Genomic DNA, 15,728 nt, shown 5'->3' with positions numbered 1-15,728 from the left:
ATTTCTACTCTTCTGCATACGAGTATACGACAACTAAGAATACGATTACGATTCTTATATTAATAATCACTGTTCGTTGTTATTCAAGAATCTGTGTTTTCAAAAATTGAATTGACGGTTTCATCCATATTCTTTTTTGAGTTAATCACCCATATAATTATTGACTTTGAGTCAACGTTTTTTAACCAGCGCAATCGTCTGATACTTGGTGCTTATACTAGGCGTACATATATATGAATTATTTTCAATTTTTGTGATAGAGAACGAAGTATATTAGGTCAGGTAAAACTATAGTTATAGGTCAAATAGTCCATCTATGGGCAGACTTTGGTCCCCGGGACGGTAATTTGTCGCTGTCACTCTTCATGGGATTTAAGGTTTCAAATGATGAGAGATTGAAGCTCTTATATTCATAGTACACACAACTTAAACAGTTGGTTGTATGTATGTAATTAACAGTCACAAAATCTACGTGCTCGGTAGCCCATTTATTATATTCAATTATTTTTATTATTATTATTTTTAATTTAATTTTTGCTTCTTTTTATGTTAATTTTTTTTTTTTAATGTTAGTGTGCACTGTACATGGGCTATGCCTGAAATAAAATTTTATTATTATTAAAGAAGTCGAAGACTGAAGCATTACGCTGAGACCCGTAGTAGACGAATGCTAACCCGTAGTGCATAGCTAGCTAGCTAGGTAAATAAAACGTCAATTTTTCAATAAGATTATAATAGACACTGATACAACAAACAGATTACATGAACTACATTTATTACTAATGTTGACTACAATAACTTAACTGTTTGCTAACAATAATATACGAAGCCGTCTAAACAGCTGCTGCAAGTACAGCACTTGAATGAAGAGAATGTGGCTAGATAAGGACCTGAGTTCACTGTCGTGTGCGTCAGAACCACGTGCGGTTAGTTGTGTTTTCGTAGTATTTGATATAAGATTCAATATTCAACATAACAAAATTGAAACTTAAAATATTGTGCGCTCTCGAGCTGACGACCGGTTGGTCGGTGGCATTAAAATTTTTGGAATATATTATGTATGGCATGGTATATTATGTATGGATTTTAGTAGTATTTTCATATAGTGTTACTGCAAAGTAGAGTTCATTTATGTTCAATTAGATACAATTTCTTTTTCTTGGTTACCACTTACAAATACTAAATAATAGACTGTTTCATTTCATTTTGCAAATCACCATGCGCGTTTCTGACGCACAGGACGCTGTCTAGACGAGATATCGGCATTTAACATGAGATCAAAGGCGTGTAACTCGAAAGAATACGTCTTTATATTATAGTATACCAGAGATGTGCATTTTATGCGAAAGGTCCAAACGCTTATTTACAATTATAGCCGTTTAAAATTGGAAAGTTTTAAATAAATGCCTGTGATTTCGAAACAATTTCCTCTTTTTTATTTCATATCATTATTTTAAATACATTATAGAACTCCAAACAAGTTTTTAAAATGTTTGTTAATTCGTATATTCGACAGGGCCTATTTAGATCAGCTAAACCACATAGGAAGAGGTATGTGTTAAGACCTACAGATATACTACACGAACGAGATCGCGCGTAAATTCTAGTACAGATATAAAGTTCTCCTAAATACAAGTAAAATTACCTTTACCTCCACAATTACAAAAATACAGTCTTTGTCTAACTTCTAAATACATGATAATATATATAATTATAATATGTTGACCATTTCATAGAAAGAAGAAGTCTAAAGTATGGTATATTTATTACAAAGTAGCAAGATAACGAGATAATTAATCATTATAAATATGCGATCAACGCTTTTCTCTAAATTCCAACTAACATTCATCTGAAATTTTATTCTAATCTTAAAATTACCTGTTTGTCATGACATATTATATTGCACACTTTCCTGACTTCACAATGATCAAGTCTCTGGAGCACACTCCAGATAATCCAATCCAATAATGATTTCCCAATGATTGTTTTTTCGCAGGATGGTGTTTTTTTTGTACATTTATTTTTCTTTTGGCATTTCACAACAAAAGCTATGGGATACCGAACACAATCACTAAGTAGTTTGTACATGACCAAACATTACTCCGCGGTATAAATATACAAAATCACTTGACAATATATGATAAGTCGAGTGATTTTGTATATTTCTATCGAGCTCCTTTAGGCGCACCACACACGTTTATTATTGTCAATATTTTTGATCAATCCTTTAATACGGCTAACACTCAAGCAAATATTTTTCAAAAGGAAATTGATTATTGCCAATAATGTTGCATGTGTGCGGTGCGTTATAGAAGTAGAAGAAAGAGTAAGAACGCTCTACTGTTAATCATGTTTATTAGAGTCGACCGGGGTGTTTATTATTCACTCGAGATATTTAATCGGTGGGAGGCGCCTCGGACAGCGGATACGTAGAGCATCTCACGATGCGACCTTCGCTCACATAAACGACACATCCCAATCAGGAATCCAGGTCTTCCTGAGGGGGTTGGACGGGCAGGTCGAGTTTGCTGATCTCGACAGCGAAGTCCAGAAACTTGTCAGGCTCGCAGTGGCGGTTCTTGTAGCGCAAGAAGTTGAGCGCCTGGTCGAGCGAGAGGTGGAAACAGTCCTGACGACTGACATTGAGCGAAGCGCTCTCAAGGTCACTGTGCGTCTCTCGCGTGTACACCAACTTCCTCTCGTTGTGCAATCCGCATACTGAAACCTTAAGAAAAAAAAGTAAAGTTATAATGAAACTGTAACTGGAGCAAGAATAGATCTCCACAATAATACGTGACATGCAGGCATAATACACTAATAAGGGCGGTTTTCCCACGAATAGGTAAAAATAAAGTTCTTAAAAACTGGGATACATAAAACCTGAAAACAAGTAGGAGATCTTATATTTAACAAAAAGGTGTTGTCGGTGGCCACCAAAGTGGTTTTTATTATGCCAATTGTGGCCGTGTAAAACCACCAACGTCGTTATTAAGTATAGTGGCATACATACGCCTTTTCGTTTAATTTAAGATTTTAAGGTGATTTTCATTCGTCATTATTAGGCATATAATACTACTAAACCTTATAAAATAAAAAAGACGGGGTAAGGATGCGTGCCCAATATTTATTAGGAGCTAAACAATTTTTTCGTATGTAACAAAGAATGTGAATGGTGCAAAAAGAAAAATCTTTTATAATTTCTCCTCTCCACCCATTGAATAACATCGTCCATTTAAGTGGACGCAGCTCTTTCAAGCTTGTCAGCCTGTACGTGAATGAGCTGATCGTGGCACTTTACAGCATGCATGCCGGATGTCCCATTGATAATCAAATTATTAATAACATCGGTTATGCGGATGATATGGTGCTGCTGAGTCCCTCGGTGTGCGCGCTGGCTGATCTGTTGTGTGTGTGCGAAACGTATGCTGAAAAGCACGGGCTTATGTACAATATAAAGAAAAGCACGCTTATGGTATTTGCAGCTGGCATCTATTCTCCTATTTATGTGCCTCCTATCAGATTGTACGGTACAGAGCTTAACAGGGTATTCAAGCTCACTTACCTGGGGCACATTGTAAGTTTTCGAAATTTCGAATCATCAGGCATGTCTAGAATCTACGAACGCGTTATGCCACTGTAGTTGACATGTAACAGGTCAATAAGCGACCTGTTACATGTCAACTATAACTTATATTCAATGTGTTTTTTTTTGTCGTTTTTATATATGTGTCATGGTGTGAAATAAAGTATACTTTATTTCTTTTTTTTGTTACCTCGTACGTATAATTGTTGGCGTTGCACTTGGGCCCGATGTAGGCAACGTGAACCACGATGCCCCACGTGCGTATGTTGACATCCACCCGCATATAGAACAGGTCGCGCCCAACCATCACAAGCCAGTCGTCGTGCTGGTCTACGTTCATCCTCATTGAGAACTGATGCCTGCTACCTACTTTCAGGATGGACAGATGACACGTCTGCGTGTAAAAAACATTATTTGTTTATTAAAAGAATTCAAAATGTTTCGAATCTCGATACGTTGCTATATTTTGTTTGCTTATTCATTTAGTAGCAAGAATATAATAGTATATTATGCAATTATGCAACGAGTACGATAGATTTGATTTTACAGTTGAGGCGGTATTTTTTTTTTTATTAATAGCGGGTAAATGAGCAAGGGTCACCTGATGTTAAGTGATCACCGCCGCCCATAAACATCTGCAGCACCAGAGGAGCCACCGATGCGTTGCCGGTTTTTAAAGAATTTGTTTATCCGCCCCTTGAATAACCCTAGATTGTGTTTTTGGGGAAACACTCAGATGGGAGATCGTTCAGTGCGCAATAGAAATGATCTGGTATTTCGAATAGTAGAAGAATACCAGGCATTCAGATGATGAGGGTGGAATTTATTACTACGGCGTGAGGTGCGGTCTCTCGAACAGGGAAGGAGGTATCAATGCAAACAACTCTTCAGAACACGATAGGAATTAGGATATTATATATTTTTAGGAGACGATAAGGATGCTGAGAGTGTATAAAGCAATGTATCATACGTGTTTCTATTTGTATTTTCATCACACTTGCGAGAAAAAAAGCAACTTTTCAAATACATTTTCCAAGAATAGCTGAACATTTTTTCCGTTCCTCCGCTGTATGAACGTTACGTAGGCCGCTCACTAGATTATGGCGGCAAAAGGCACAGGCGACTCGATCATTATCCCCGGCGGAATTCAAAATTCAAATTACAATTTTCATTATTCATGAAGCCTATCACAGACACTTATGAAGGGTTCGTACATATATGTTTACATAATTGTAAGGCGATGGTGATAACTTCGTTCGCCAACTTAAACCTAAAGGGTTCCAAACGCGCCCTGGTCTAAGGGCTTACAACAAACTTAGCCGGGTATTTTTTTTGTTATCACCATCTCACAGTTTTTTTTATATCAAGCTATGAAGTTAGAACAATTCACACCCAAGCTTTTTAATCGTTTAGGTAATCCTTAATATTATAAAAAGGATTTTTCTATGAAATCATAGCTCTGCTTTTCAACTTAAACTGGACATTTTAAATTACTAATGATAAACCACAGAGCAAAAATATTAACAAAATATGAATTACGGTAAATGGCGTGACGATTATTTTTTGCGCGCCCTGGCAAACCATCATACACACAGCATCTTTCGCAATGTACAGCCTATATTAAAATATAATAAAAAGGAATATTTTCGTATTTAAAATATACCTTATTAAGTATTGTGAATAGTTTGATCAAATTAAACGTTCATTTATCATAATTATTAAGACGCTGCAAAAAGTATTATCATATTATAAGGAATTCAATATTATTTTTAGCCGCATAAAAACTCTTGTTGGTATTAAAAAACAATCGAAATACCTGGTTAAATTAAAAATGGCCCATTAGCCCATAACTTTACATAATCGGGACATCATCAATAAAACACAAGTGCGGTAATGTCTAATTAAACACGCGTGTCTAATATCATGATTTACGAGAACTTATATCGATGTTATTAGATCAACGTTACGAACAATTGTGATGAAAAATATATTTACGGCTTTTCGACTTATAAACTAACCAAAATAGCCTCCTAATTCGTGAATGAAATATTTAAATTTTTACCTTAGTTTGGTCCTGGTCCCAGTACTTTGAGTGGGTTTTAATGCTAATCCATGCTAATATTATAAATGCCAAAGTGCGTTTGTTACCTATTATCGGCATGTACCTTGCATCCTCGAGATGGACATAGGATTATATATATCCCGGAAAAGCTGCTGGAAAAGTTGCCCGCGGGATTTAATGAAATAGCATTTGTTACCGATGCATGGCTCTACAACTTAACCTATCTTGATAACATTTTGCATAAATAAAAATTCAAAATTCAAAACATTACATTTTTCTTCCCGGGAAAACTCTCCGAGTATTTGCGCACAAATGGAAACAATATCCAAATAATAAATGTGTTATAATAAACGGAGTTAAACTTTTCCTATTCCGTTGCCATACTGGCAGGTGGACACATATCATATACTAGCAGTGCTGTGGAATTTTTAAAAACTTAAAAAATAAACAAAGGTGTGGGTGCGGGTGCGGGCGGGTGCGGGTGCGGGCGGGTGTGGGTCCGGGTGCGGGCGGGTGCGGTGATTGCACAATGCAATCTCATCCATAATATGTAAACGCGTATTTCTAATCGGTTCATACGCGACATCGTTTTGCAACGGAATCACTCAGCGGAACGTCTTCGATGATAGAAAAATCTGAAATTAACAATACCCAAACTGGCCCCTGCCGCGAATACCCGGGACCCCAAGGTAACAGCGCTCACCGCTCCGCCAGGGAGGTCGTCGTAATGAAATGTGGAGGACTAAGGCAGTGAGCCCGGAGTACCTGAAAGTGGTGCGGCAGTTCGGCGAGAGGTAGCGGCTCGCGCCGCGCGCAGGACGCGGCGGGGCAGCGGTAGCGACGCGCCGCGCAACTCGACTCGTGCGTGCCGCGTTGCCTCAACCGCGTCTCGCGCCCGCAGCCGTGCCGGCAGGGGTAGCGAAGCATCTCCGCTACCTGACGTTCATACGTCTCAAACTCGCGGTAACTGATTTCCATGAGGGCATTCTTTTAAATCACCCTGAGGTGCACACGCTACTAATTTTCATTTTCAATCGCTACTATTTTTTTTTTGACTTTTAGAAACTTTTTCTTTTTTAAATCAGATGTAAAATATAAACTTTCAATCCCTACTAATTTTTTGGACTTTTAGATGAATTTTAGAAACTTTTCCTTTTTTAAATCGGATGTAAAATATAAACTTTCAAACACTACTAATTTTTTGGACTTTTAGGAGATATTTTGGAAACTTTTCTTTTATAAATCAAATTGAGAGTATGTATTTCTGTCTGATTGTAACTTGTGATAACAATCATTGGAATGATTTTGAAGTTCTGGTGGAGATAGGTGTAGGCGGTCCCGGGTTTTTTTTTGTTTCGGGACAATTCAAAATTTCACCGTGCATCTCTGACGTCTATACATCTCAGGAAATCAGGAATTCTAATCTGGAGGAGTTTCTGAATATTTTTAGAAACTTTTCATTTATAGATCACATGTAAATGATTCCTAATAAAGAACTATTATCTATTATATAATTGTTAGGTCTCAACAATTTTTCATTGTAAAGTCAACAATTATTCATAGTAAGACGGACGGGGCCATCCACTCTAGTTGCTGCAACAGGCTCTCTTACAGAACGTACAGACTACACTGTACTGACCCCTTCCATAGCACGGTTGCGCACGGAGCTGAAGGCTGTGCGGCACACAGGGCAGGAAGCGAGTCGCGCACGGCAACGCACGCACACCAGGTGCCCGCGCCGGCATTGAGCCATGGGTGGCTCCATCCACTCCAGGCATACTGGGCACTCTAGCAACTGCAGCAGGCTCTGTAAACACCAGAACCAGTCAAGAGACCCGTAACAACCATAAGATTTTTATGTTTTATATTTCATCAATGATAAAGCAATGGGATCTTGCATCACATATCTCTCTGAATACTACGGGAAATCTATAAAAAGGTACATTTTATATGTACCATAACATTAAAATAGCCAATGGGTTAGGTTACTGAAAACTTTTTAGGAAGAGGGCGCTGTCTGTTTTTTACTTATCTATTGTCATCATCAGTCAGGTCAGTGGCTATCAAAACAATAGCTTATTATGTGTGAATTCCTAGATTTAATTTTAATTAACAATTTATTTAAATAGCATTCAAATTACGTGTAAGAACTACACGTAATTTTACACAGATATTATGTTTTTTGTACAGATAATTTTATTTAGTTATTTAACGTGCTTCACTTAATAAACCAAGAGAATTAATAAAATTGTTCACTCACTCGGTTAAGATCCTGAACTGTGAACACCTCAACCTCTTCACTGGCTAAAAATAAATTGAAATATTTTATTCTATCAAGATACCACAATAACAACTTATTTTCGTTTTCATACAACTTAAATTTATAAAGATAATACGACAGAAACTAAGTAAATAGTAAGCCTAACCTAATATAACAATTATATAATATATTTTTTACACTTTTAATTAAACTGTTACAGGTATAATTCTGTAAATTATAACCTCTTGCATATGAGTCAACTAACAATACATTTTTGATTTCCATTTTAAATACTACTACTACTATTTATTGAGCACTCGAACGAAGAATATGCGAAATTCTACTTACTAGGAGAATTACTACTTACTATTATTACTTTGGAGTCCAAAGTAGGTCTACCTTCCGTACACACTCTTCATTCCGCGGACTTTGGTCAGCATACCGCTGACCAAAGTCCGCGCTATCGACTAATAACTACTGTTGCTACTAGTCCACACATTTTTCGATTATTTGCAGTCATAATTAATAATAGCGAACGAAACTTATATTAGGTAAGTTTAAACTATAGTAGGTCCCCGGGATAGTTATTTGCAACTGTCAATGTTGCCAATGTTACATGATGCATCATTGAAGTTCCTAAAGCTATTTGGATACAATTCGCGCACACCTCAGTTGATTGTAGAATGTGATATAAACCACATTGCCGTATTATTTTCTGAACTTAATAATAAAAAGATGAACTGCTTGTATGTTTGGATGGCAGAACCTTCTAGTCCGATTGTAAGAATCCACTAGTAGGGAAGGTTGAAGTGCAATGCTGCTTGGAGATAGAAATAAGCGCAGCTACTACCCTGGACAAGCTCCGTCATAAAAATCTCTACTACTACTTTATAATACTATTCATACCTTCTCTTTTCCTTTTAGTTCCCTGCGGAGTATGTGGAGAGGCAGGTGAGGCGGTGGGGGCGTCATCACCATTTTCCTTCAATTAAAAGAAATTAATTTTTCTATGGGGGAAACAAATAAATACTGTGGTAAAATTTTATTTTGCTTTTAAATGAAAATTATGACACCTAAACGGTGTAAATTAAGAAAAAGAGTGACTTATGCCCGTTTCCACTAAAGACGGACCTAAGTAACGCTTCAAAGAAGATTCCTAGGCATACATTGTTTTTTTCATCCTTTAAAATTTATTTATTTGTTATCCTATTCGCATTATATCATAATCGCTAATGAATTAAATCACTGTAAAAGTATGAAACTGCGTAACAGTGACCACGCCCACCTTCAAAACTTAAAATTTACCACTGTTCACTGGATATTTATCAAGAAATATAAATAAAATAAGATAAAAAAAAAAACGATGATCAAAAGAGTTTACCTTTCACCAATCGAATTTCACTAGGCAACTCATATAACCTAACTGGTTGGTGCCACGAGGTGTAGTTTTTTGTTTATCATCATATTTTATATTTATAACGTGGATTTAAGGCTATTAAAAGAAAACTAATTTATATTTTTTCCAACTGTCAAGTTTACGAGTCCCCTAAACTTTACGATCTATCGAAACGGTGTCGTAACTTAAGAAGCCGCCTAACGTCGTTAGATATCACATCACATTAAGGCGATTCTGAGGTATAGTGAAAACAGGCATTATAGTTTAAATGACCTAAATACTTAATAAACTAGCGGCAATGAACTATCATCGCCACCTTGCGTAATGTTCTCCACAACATCCGATCCTCAGCCTCCATCATCCAGACACTTCCTATTAGTCTCCCTGTGTAGTCAGTTCATTGTGCTACTGGAACCCCGAAATTGTGTAAGTGTAAAGCTTTCTTTAAGAGCTTTTCGGCTGCAATGATCTTTTACCTCATTATCCTCGTCATCTCCACTGGCTTGTGCTTGATTTGAAACGTTGTCGTCGGGCTGATTTTCGTCCTCAGTCCCATCTATCTCCATTACATCTTCCCCCAATTCTCCTCTATCCTCCGATGTATGCGAAGCTCTATCTGCCGGGATATTTGCTGCCATCCCTACTCTGCCTGGCGGTGAGTTCTCTGCTGTAGCATTTCTACCTTCCGGTAGATTTGCTGCTGATGCATTTCTACCTTCTGGTGAATTCGGTGCTGAAGCGTTTCGAGTTCCGTGCCCAGTGGCTTCTTGAATAACTCTATTGTAGTATTCCATTGGATGTCTCACTGGCTGCTGTGATCTATCGAATCCAGGTAAGTTTACTGTCAACAAGATGAACTCTGTTATATTTAAGTTGGAAAAAGAAGAACCTCATTCAAAGCATATTTCTGTGCTTCCTTTAAAAAAAAGTGTATTGGACATATTGTACATCTGTCAAAATCTTCAATTATGCTGTGTTCAACTTTATAACAACCGTACTGACCGGAAAGAGTTTTAAGGTCTTTAAATTTTAATTTACCTACAACAAATTAGTTTACCTTACCACATTGATTATTTATCCTCTTATTAGTGATAAATAAAATATTGAATATCTTTTATTAGAACTCAAACTCAATTTTCCGTATGCTTAAAGGAGACCTGTAGAAGGCACAGGCATTTATGTATTTTTTCTATGTATCCCAACTACCAAGATTCAAACAGATGATTTATATATTATATTTAGAATTTAGCCAAGTTTGATCTCAATTTATGTTATTGTGGATTGGAACATTTTAGCTTAATAACATCTAGTTTGTAACTTCATAATAGTTTTTATAAATTCAATATCAAATCCTGTTGGTTCCGAAAATTTAATTAATAAAATTGATATTTCCTCCAAGTGTAGATAAAAACACTATAAAAATCATAATTATTCCTAATAATATAATAATTCTCACTTTGCACTGGCACTGGATGAATGCAATGTCTGGTTGCGTTGGGATGGTTGCGTGATAACCTCTTGATAGCAAGGACTCGTTGCAGATTTGCTATAGGATCGGTTAGATCAATACTCTCAGTTGGTTCTAATGAGCTGAAAAAAAAAAAAAAATTATTTAATATTTAATTAACTAGTAGTCCCCAGTAACAATCAGCTAGCAGTGGCGTGCACTTCATACATGCACGAAAGCACTGCCTACTCTGAAATTCATATATATTCCGTATAGGAGGGGAATTTTTGCTGTTTTATGCAATTTTTCTGCTGTATGCCTACCCTGGTAAGAAACCCAGTACACGCCACTGTCAGCTAGATATACATATATATTATATTTTATTTACTTGGTTTTAGAATCATTCAAATCATCTAATTACTTTCATATAAAAGTGAAGTAATCAATCATTGCAATCAATTTATCAAATAATATGTAGCGATGTGTATTATTACCGAGATGGTCCTGGTATAGGTGGTCTCATGGGAGTATTGAGCAAAGACCAATATAAGTCACGCTCCACTCTTCCCCGTATCCTACGACGGGAGTGATCAAGAAGGGAAGGCACAGAAGCTGTTTGTGCTGAAATAATCATTTTGTTACAAGATTATTATATTAATAAATAACACACCAAGCAGCTGGCCCACCTGATTGTAAGTGGAAACCATCAACTTTAAACAGAGCCTTCTAAATTGTACAGCTTGAAATTACACTGGCAATTGCATCGTTCAGGCGGGAACACAGCAATGTGTGTGTGTACGAATGGTGGCCGAAATAAGCACAGCCGTAGTACTTTCTTGGATTAGCTCTGTGACAAAAAGCTCTACTACTAAATTTAAAACTACCAAAATTACTAGATTATAAAAAATTACTAGATTGTATAAAATTACTAGATTATATAAAACTAGCTGTTGCCCGCGACTTCGTCTGCGTTTGATTTTGTTTTTTGATGTGGCATTAAATTTAGTTGTAGATCTAAATAAAATTAAAGTATCTAGTATACTTAAATGAGGGGTTTGCTGCTGTCCGCTGAGGAGTTCTGTCCTGTATCTCCAACCATAATTTGGGCAAAATTAAACACATATTATAACCTCTATAGTGAAAAATTAATTATTTAAATTGGTTATAATTTGTCGGAGTTATGGTGTAAAATCGTCAAACACTCATCCCCTCTCCCAAAGGAACCAAGTTTAATGTCGGGATAAAAAGTATCCTGAATTACTTCTAACACTTCCAAGAATATGTGTACAAAGTTTCATGAGGATTGGTTAAGTCGTTTTTGCGTGAAAGCGTAACAAACAAACTTACATTCACATTTATAATATTAGTAGGGATAGTAGGGAAGTTGGGATTACCAGGGTAACAAATTTAACATCACTACAAAAACAATGTTAAACATTATTAGGTTATCAAAACGAGATGTATAATAAGCAATACTCTTAAAGAATAAACTACCACTGGTCTGGCTGGTCTCTGGAGCAGCATTAGCAGCATTAGAATTGGCTGTATCAGTTTGTCGTCGGCTAGATGTAGTGGATTCAGATATAATTTGTGGATTGTCGTCATCATCTGCAATAAATATATTAAAATAATAAATCATTCCAAATGAAACTAGATTTATACAAAACATTGCAGTGGACGCCAGGACTTACGCTATTATTCATTTTAATAATAATTAAATAACCTCGAGAGTCGAGACAGTTCAAAATACCAGCATTCGGTTTGTAGTTGGAATGCCCAAATATGACCATATTTCTCAATTTCTGTCTTGTATGGTTACCAGTGGCGTGCACAGGGGTTTTGACCAGAGTATGCATATAGCAGGTACATGGCATAAAACGGAAAAATTCCCCTTCAATACAAGTTATATAAAATAATTTGGGTATGCAATGCTTTAGTACATGTATGTAGTGCACGCCACTGGTAGTTGGTTACCTATCCAACTTTACCGGAATTTGCATTTACTTAAGATTCTGTACCTTATCTTGTTACATCCTTCAACTCTATAAGATAAATTTGTATCCTTAAGTTCATAAGACCTCTTTTTCAACAAGTACTTTGCAGTTCAGGCTGGAACACTTTGGAATGCCTTGCTGTTAGTGATTTGTGAAGCACCAATGATCAGCATTAAGAAACAAGTGAAGGATCACCATTTGTCTGAATCAACCAGGCATTGATGATGATCACAGTTGTCTATTTGAGGGTTCTTTTTTTTTTTCATTTTCTATTTCTATTTAAATTACAGTAATGTATTTTTCTGTTTATATGATGTTTAATATGTACTATGTTATTGGTATATTATTCAATTTAAGTATTTATATAATAATTTCATGCTATGCATTTGCTATATAGCGATAAGGCCGCCGAATGGTACCATCTACCTTAACACTCTATTGTATTTTTATGTAATTTTCTGCGTGTTGTGCACATTAAAAGTATATTCATTTATTCATTCATAGTAATTGTTAGCTATAAGCCTGCCCTCTCAAAGTCAATAATGACAGAGGTCTCAAGGCAACCTACGTATACAATACAATATTGGATTCAGAGTATTGTAGGGGCTGCTGTGCTTCTACAGTGCATCAAAAACGTTTGTGTAAAATCATGTTGATAAGATAATTGGTATTGTTGTAGCTATGTATTATTATCTAAATTAAACTTTATTGTTACACAGCTGAGATGAAAATGACAAGATGCCTCCAAAAACAGCTATGTAATGATCATATATATTAATTGATATTCCCAAGCAATAAAATAATATCTATATGCTCTGTACTGTACTGTGATGTTCTAAGATCAATAACATAATAAGAACCTTTTAATTGCATTGTTCTTGCAAATTTCCTGTTACAGTAACAGTTCCATTTAAAAGTATTCCTAATATATGACAAAGATAATTTTCTGTACTGTTAATATTGTTATTCATAGATATATTTTCGATTATGAGGTGATAGGAGGGTATGTATAGTATACATCTACCCCCTAAAATTTTGTTTATGATGAATTGGCACTAGTTTACTTGCGTGCAGCTCCTGAGAATAGTTTTTTGCATAAACCTACCTATCCATAAAGAAGAAAAATTTGCAATAGTTATAAGCGATATTGACAAGACTTTGTAAGACTAGGGACTTTCAGGATCGATATCTCTCTAATAGGGGATTGCTGCATACCCGGTACCTATTGCAGCCACCTTTTAGATATTTTTCAATTTACAGGGTAGTATAGAAATAACATCAAATAATGATTTTCCGTGCGTGTATTATAAGCTGTTTTAATAAAAAAATACTTACCGGAGCTCCATGGGTATTCTGTTAGACCAAGAGATTTCTTTATGTTCTCTCGTCTATTACCCATTTTTGAAAACCAATGTTTTGCTTTTATAGTTCTCTGCACTCTCTTGTTCAATGTTTTCGACGCCCCAAGAATATTTTATTAGTTTACTGTCATTATTGAACCATTACCGCAACTTGAACTCTGGGCATGTTTAAATCCTCTTTGACTTTAGGCAAAGAGAATATAATTTTTTAACTTGATATTTGGGTCTGGGTTCTATTTCTTTTAAGCCTCAGAACACTGTTTTAGAAACCTCAGATAAAAGCTTAATCTGAGATTTGTAACCTGCCTGGATTTTCTTCTTCTTCTTCTGCTTTCGGCTCAGGTTCGCCTGGTCCCTGGTGTCAGATCGACCGGCTACGATCTATTGTGACGCCGCTGTCTAGATCTCCCAGCAAGCGTTGGTCGCCTTAAGGAAAAGCAGCACTTTCCTTGCTGGAAGAAATTTAGCATCATGTGCTTCCCCAAAAGAGTGCTGCGTTTATGCATCAGCGCAGGGCAGGAACAGATCAAATGCAGTTGCGTCTCCGCAGCCTCCTTACAGAGTCTACATCTGTGTCCTGAAGCTTTAGGTTGAACATGTGTCTGTTAAGCCTACAGTGCGCAGTAAGCGCTCTATGGAGGGTAGAGGTAAGGAGAGTCATCTGTGTATATGAAAAAGTGTCGTCAAAATGTATTAAATTAGGATGGCGCCACATTTGCATCAGGGTAACTCTTAAAAGAAGCGCCAAATATAAATATTGTTAGAGTAGGCTTGAAAAATAAACAAGGAAGTATGGAGATACAAGGAAGTAAGGTTATATTTACCACAATATTTTGTACAACGTAAGTTGTTGAATTTCTCAATAATTAACTACTTTAGTCGATAATGACATTAAATTTTTTAACTCGGCATACTTCAATTCATCTACGATTGCTACATTCATACCATACCCTGTGCATCCACCAGCGCCATTGTGGAGGATTTTTGAACTGTTATTTAGCGCATACACTGGACACTTTTTCAACTTTTCTCCCATATAAGATGACTCTCCTTACCTCTACCCTCCATAAAGCGCTCGCACTAGGATGCATAGGTTTTTTCTGTTGAGAGCTAATGCAACAGAAGCGGCCCTTTTGTTGAATGGTCTTATTAGCACTCGAGAATGGTTCATTCCTGGGAGTTGTCTCCAGCGAATGAGTGTGTGGTAGTTGCAATAGGTTTGTAGGATAGTTGCGCCAGGCTTTTGGGTATTCCGCTGGCCGGCTCAGGGCCAATTTGCTTCTCCAAAGCGCCTGTTTTTGCAAATTCATCGGCCTTTTCGTTACCGATGCTCCCCTTATGGCCTGGAACCCAACGTAGAATGACCCTGTTAGTTAGTGCCAGGGTATTTAGGAATTGTCTGCAGTTTTCTACCAGCTTTGAGTTTAGAACCTCAGAAGATAGAGCAGAAAGTGTTGCTTGACTATTTGAATGGATATAAATAGTTTTGTTTTTGTAGTCCTTTAGCGGACAGGTTTCCGCACATTCAATTATTGCGAAGACCTCTGCTTGGAATATAGAAACGTAGACACCCAGGTTAGTCTCTTCCAATATTCCGCATCCTACGTTACTAGCCGACTTGGAGC

General features: G+C 36.6%; 1 protein-coding gene across 1 annotated transcript; it reads right to left on the bottom strand.

Annotated features, from left to right (window-relative positions):
• Positions 1-716: 716 nt before the first annotated feature.
• LOC120625702 lies at positions 717-14,270 on the bottom strand. The gene is made up of 11 exons (XM_039892843.1): positions 14,078-14,270; positions 12,243-12,356; positions 11,243-11,369; positions 10,758-10,891; positions 9,778-10,142; positions 8,812-8,887; positions 7,906-7,949; positions 7,285-7,452; positions 6,411-6,581; positions 3,774-3,977; positions 717-2,725 (listed from the first exon to the last, which is right to left on the bottom strand). The coding sequence occupies exons 1-11, from the start codon at positions 14,139-14,141 to the stop codon at positions 2,480-2,482; spliced, it is 1,713 nt and encodes a 570-aa protein (XP_039748777.1). The 5' UTR covers positions 14,142-14,270; the 3' UTR covers positions 717-2,479.
• Positions 14,271-15,728: the final 1,458 nt, after the last annotated feature.

Source organism: Pararge aegeria, chromosome 8 (genome assembly GCF_905163445.1).
Source record: "Pararge aegeria chromosome 8, ilParAegt1.1, whole genome shotgun sequence".
NCBI lineage: Eukaryota > Metazoa > Arthropoda > Insecta > Lepidoptera > Nymphalidae > Pararge > Pararge aegeria.
The sequence above is the reverse complement of the archived record's forward strand: the minus strand, read 5'-3'. Positions and strand labels throughout refer to the sequence as shown.